General features: G+C 43.4%; 1 protein-coding gene across 1 annotated transcript in view; it reads right to left on the reverse strand.

Annotated features, from left to right (window-relative positions):
- Window positions 1-5,651, reverse strand: part of LOC126484176 (ejaculatory bulb-specific protein 3-like) — a 30,148-nt gene extending 24,497 nt beyond the window's left edge. The window contains exon 1 of the mRNA XM_050107585.1: window positions 5,435-5,651. Coding sequence (XP_049963542.1) covers window positions 5,435-5,645 — 211 coding nt within the window. The 5' untranslated portion in view covers window positions 5,646-5,651. The remainder of the gene's footprint in view (window positions 1-5,434) is intronic.
- Window positions 5,652-6,000: the final 349 nt, after the last annotated feature.

Genomic DNA, 6,000 nt, shown 5'->3' on the forward strand with positions numbered 1-6,000 from the left:
CTAAAGACTTGGAAGAACAGTTGAATGGAATAGATAGTATTTTGAAAAGAGTTTGTAATATGAACATCAATAAAAGTAAACCTATGGAATGGAATAAGGTCTAAGTAAAAGTAAACCAAGGGAATTTAGTATAGTCCAGCTAAATCAGACGATGCTGAGGGAATTAGATTAGGAAATTACACTAAAAGTAGTAGATGAGTGTTATTGTTTGGGCAGCAAAACAACTGATGATAGCTGAATTAGCGAGGACTTGAAATGCAGAGTGGTATGAGCAAGCATTTCCGAAAAAGCGAAATTTGTAAACGTCTAATATAAGTTTAAACGTTAAGAAGTCTTTTCTGAAGCTATTTGTCTGGAGTGTAGACTTGTATGCAAATGAAACGTGGATGATAGCCAGTCCAGACAAGAAGAAGTTAGAGGCGTTTGAAATGTTATGCTGTAGGAGAATGCTGCATATTAGATGGGTGTATCGAGCAACAAGTGAGAAAGTACTTAACAGAACCGAGGGAAAAACAGCTTTATGCTACAACTTGACTAAAAGCGGGGTTTGTTTGAAAGGGCACATCCTAAGGCGCCAAGGAACTGACAATTATGGTTCAAATGGTTCAAATGGTTCTGAACACTATGGGACTTAACATCTGAGGTCATCAGTCCCCTAGAACTTAGAACTACTTAAACCTAACTAACCTAAGTACATCACACACATCCATGCCCGAGGCAGGATTCGAACCTGCGACCGTAGCGGACAATTATGTAATAAAAGGAAGTGTGGAGGTAAAAAATTGAGACCAAATCTTGAATACCTTACGGAATTAAAATGGATGTACGTTGTGGTAGTTATGCATAGATGAGGAGGGCTTCACTGGCTAGACTAGCTTGGAGAACTGCAGCAAACTAATCTTCGGACTGAAGATTGCAACATGACGACCACATTCAGAACTTGAGTACAAACTATTTTTCCGTGATATTGAGGCAACGTATGTAAATGTGATACAGTCAGAACGTAACAAGCTACAAGAACTTCACCGTTTTACATGAAAATGTAACTACCTTCTGATTATATCATTTTTTATATACGTTTGCTCGATGTGACTGAAAAATCATTTGTACTCAGGTCTCGAATGTGGCCATGACAGGCCGAAGTTAACTATCTGGTGTAAAATATTGTAGCCCATTAACTGGAACAAACATAAAAAAATACTTGCTTGAATATTTCTGTACATAGAACAGTTAACGGGACTACAAGTGCAACATAATAATGTGCTGTTCTGCGTACTAACATTTGCTAAACACCTCGTTTCGATATCTTGAACCGTTCGCTAAGTGAAAAGGATATTACGTCTCATATGACTGATTCCGTACATTCTTTAGGGATCATGAGAGTAAGTCAATAGAGATTAGAGCACTTACAGAGTCTCCACACGGTAGTGGAAGAAGAAGGAAAATGGCTGAAACTTGGTACGATGTTCCCTCCACCATGCATTGTACGGTGGCTTCCGGAGTCACAGGGTGATTCACAGTTCCTACTGCACACTTATAGTGATTGTAGAGTGGACTTACTGATAAAGTTTTGGTAACGAACGCATGTCTGGAAATGTACCGTTTGGATGTAAAACAAGTTCGAAGATCGTAATACTTTCACATCTCTCTCCACGGTGCGCACACAGTGGAGACAATGACCTGTTTGTTCTACGGTATCCTACGCATGAGCAATGCTTCGGGTGGTCGTGTTCTCTTCTACACGATGAAGAACGTCCTCCAAGTCGAGACCGTGGTTCGTCCGTGTAACACCATAGTCGATCCTCCTCGCTGCCAACTTACCATTTTCTCGCTGCTGTTGTTAAAGCAGGACGAATATGGTTTTTGAGGTCATAATTACAACTGGGACCGACAACGGCACCCTCTTCTCAGTTTGTGTGCGTAGCGTTAAATGGGAGATTTGAAAAGAGTCTGGCCTTCAAACTTATTTTATATCCAGACAGTACATTCTCGGACGTTGGTTCCTTCTCAGAACTTTATCTACTAAGTACCCTCTATAGCCCCTAAAAGACTGTACTAGAAATTGTGTAACACACTGTATTTGTAGATGTAGTACCAGGTGGTTAGAATTAAAAAAAAACACTCCGTCTTCAGGCCACGAGTGGCCTACTTGGACCATCCGACCGCCGTGTCATCCTCATTGTAGGATGCGGATAGGAGGGACGTGGGGTCAGCACACTGCTCTCCCGGTCGTTATGATGGTATTCTTGACCGAAGCCGCTACTATTCGGCTTAGTAGCTCCTCAATTGGCATCACGAGGCTGAGTGCACCCCGAAAAATGACAACAGCGCATGGCGGCCTGGATGGGTTATAATTAAAGTACAGCCAATCACGGAGGACCAGTGTGAGCTGTAACTATCGCGTGGCAGTGAAACTTGTTAGCTGTGGTAATGCATTAATGCCGAACAGATTTACGCAGAAAAAAATTAGTTCCAATTTTGGCCACCAGGTGCTGTAGAGCATCTCGTCGACATCTCTGGTGCTCATATCGAACAAACTGTGTAAGTGGCAGTTAATAATAAAAACAACATTAAGTCTTTCTCACTTGTTTGACGTTTTCTGTCCACATCACGTTCCTAATCAACTACATATGGAAACATTCCTATACATCTTTCTTGCATTCACAGCGCCAGATTTGCACCTGATGGCCAAAATTGAAACTAATTTTTTTCCCGGCGTGAACTGGTTCCGCACTAATGCATTGGAATATCCATCACGTTCCGTTGCCATATGGTAGTCATAGACCACACTGGACGTCTGTAACTGCACTTTAATGATAAATAGCCAGTATTTTCCCATAATTCACTTTATCGGGTTACAAACTTCGACCATAAATATAATAGACTGGCCCTGACGTCATTTTCGTGGCTCCAACATCTCTGGGCTAAAGTCACGTGATTGTTGGGAAAACATGGTTGTTTCGTGTTGCGCTTATGGCTGTACTCAGCGTTTTGTCGGGGGAAATGGCATTACATTTCACGTATGTCTCTATGATAGTGCAGATGCGTTTATTGAAATCCGCTGAAGTGACTTTTATATGTTTTTTACACTTGAAATAGAGTATCACGTAAATTAAAGTGTTGAAAGTGATGCCTGTGAAGTCAGACTCATATTACATTTTTGAAAGTATCTGTGATAATTCGGTTACAGAAGTAAGTATAACTGTTTCGCGTTCCTACTCATAGGTTCACTAAGGATGAAAACCGAAGGCAGCTTTGGATACAGGCCCTGAAAGGGAAAAACTTTAGGCCATCTGCACATACGTGCCTTTTTGTATATACAAGTGAGATTATAATAAGGTAAGAGCACCTATAGTCGACACATGGAGAGAATTTTTTTCTATCTTCTAATACTATTAAATAAATGTAGGCTGCAAAATTATTTTCTGAAACTTCAAAGTCTCACCTTTCATCTAAAATATCATTTTTTTTAAACTGATGGTTTAAACTTTTGTGAAAATAGTAGGAACTGAACCTTTGAAGTGCGCCTAAAGTTGATACTCTAAAATGGGCCTGCTCCTAAAGTCGACAATTTTGGCACCTATAGTTGACATAATTCCCATATCCCATTTTCTTTTATAAGAGCTCAAAACACGGCGAATCCAATATTTAAAGTTTTGACGCGAGCCGACTCTTACTGTTTAAAAGAATTTTAACGACATTTTACTTTAATTGATAGTTTATAGTAATTTAGTCCCGCTGCCCGCCAGAGGGGCGTTCGATGTATTTGTTGGATTTTATAAATGGTACTGTGAACAAATTCAGGTCAAATGTAGTTCTGACATAATTTTTCGCAAATAAAAAAGTAATTTTTGTTGGAAGCGTTTGGCAGTCAATTGAGAAATGTGGGTAAAATACGATACAAACATAGGATGGCAGACCGCTCATTTGAAATCCCGCAACGTTTTGCCAACAGTCACGTGGTTTATGTTGGAGCCACACCATCCCTATAGCTTCTGCATCTACATCTACATTTATACTCCGCAAGCCACCCAGCGGTGTGAGGCGGAGGGCACTTTACGTGCCACTGTCACTACCTCCCTTTTCTGTTCCAGTCGTATATGGTTCGCGGGAAGAACGACTGCCGGAAAGACTCCGTGCGCGCTCGAATCTCTCTAATTTTACATTCGTGATCTCCTCGAGAGGTATAAGTAGGGGGAAGCAATATAGTCGATACTCCATCCAGGAACGCACCCTCTCGAAACCTGGCGAGCAAGCTACACCGCGATGCAGAGCGCCTCTCTTGCAGAGTCTGCCACTTGAGTTTGCTAAACATCTCCGTAACGCTATCACGCTTACCAAATAACCCTATGACGAAACGCGCCACTCTTCTTTGGATCTTCTCTATCTCCTCCGTCAACCCGATCTGGTACGGATCCCACACTGATGAGCAATACTCAAGTATAGGCCGAGCGAGTGTTTTGTAAGCCATCTCCTTTGTTGATGGACTACATTTTCTGAGGACTCTCCCAATGAATCTCAACCTGGTACCCGCCTTACCAACAATTAATTTTATATGATCATTCCACTTCAAATCGTTCCGCACGCATACTCCCAGATATTTTACAGAAGTAACTGCTACCAGTGTTTGTTCCGCTATCATATAATCATACAATAATGGATCCTTCTTTCTATGTATTCACAAAACATTACACGTGTCTATGTTAAGGGTCAGTTGCCACTCCCTGCACCAAGTGCCTATCCGCAGCAGATCTTCCTGCATTTCGCTACAATTTTCTAATGCTGCAACTTCTCTGTATACTACAGCATCATCCGCGAAAAGCCGCATGGAACTTCCGACTCTATCTACTAGGTCATTTATATATATATATTGTGAAAAGCAATGGTCCCATAACACTCCCCTGTAGCACGCCAGGTTACTTTAACATCTGTAGACGTCTCTCCATTGATAACAACATGCTGTGTTCATTTTGCTAAAAACTCTTCAATCCAGCCACACAGCTGGTCTGATATTCCGTAGGCTCTTACTTCGTTTATCAGGCGACAGTGCGGAACTGTATCGAACGCCTTCCGGAAGTCAAGGAAAATAGCATCTACCTGGGAGCCTGTATCTAATATTTTCTGGGTCTCATGAACAAATAAAGCGAGTTGGGTCTCACACGATCGCTGTTTCCGGAATCCATGTTGATTCCTACAGAGTAAATTCTGGGTTTCCAAAAACGACATGATACGAGAGCAAAAAACATGTTCTAAAATTCTACATCAGATCGACGTCAGAGATATAGGTCTATAGTTTTGCGCATCTGCACAGCAAGGACAGTCTACTAGTATCTACTGTCGAAGATTACAAATAGCGGGATGAGGACGGCGGCGAGGGCAAAAAAAAAAAACAAAGAGAAGAGCTGGAATCAACTCGTCGGTTGTCGATACTCACTCTTGAGGTCGCGGGCTTCTGGAGTGCAAGGCGCCTCGTCCATGAGACACTTGATGGTGGCGGCGACGAGCCGCTGGTTGCGCAGCATGCGGTCCACGTCCAGGTTCTCGTACTTGGCGTAGAGCGCCTCCTGCGGGCCGGCCGCCTCCGCCAGCGCCAGGAGCAGCAGCAGCGCCGCCGCCGCCACGGTGCACAGTGTCGCGGTCCTCATGTTCGTGGGTCGGCACTGTCTGGTCGACGGCGGCCGGCGGGCCGCGCGTCTTATAGCGGCCGGCGCCGGGACTCACTGGGAGGGGGCAGCCGAGCCCACTTCCCTTTCCGGGAAACACAACACCCACCTCCACCACAACCCAGGGCTTACGGTCTCCACGCCATGTGCTACTTTTGCAATTCTCCTACCCCCTTCAGCGTCGAACGTCACTGGCTTGCGGTAACTTGGTGACGTTTGATCTCCTTGTGTCCGGTACCAGATACCGTAGTTTCCGTCGGTATTGCCGGCTACGTAATGTCGCAGTGACGAAAAATGCCAAATATGTCGCATTAACTATTAATATCGTTTGAAAATA

This window comes from Schistocerca serialis, chromosome 6, assembly GCF_023864345.2.
Source record: "Schistocerca serialis cubense isolate TAMUIC-IGC-003099 chromosome 6, iqSchSeri2.2, whole genome shotgun sequence".
NCBI classification, from domain to species: domain Eukaryota; kingdom Metazoa; phylum Arthropoda; class Insecta; order Orthoptera; family Acrididae; genus Schistocerca; species Schistocerca serialis.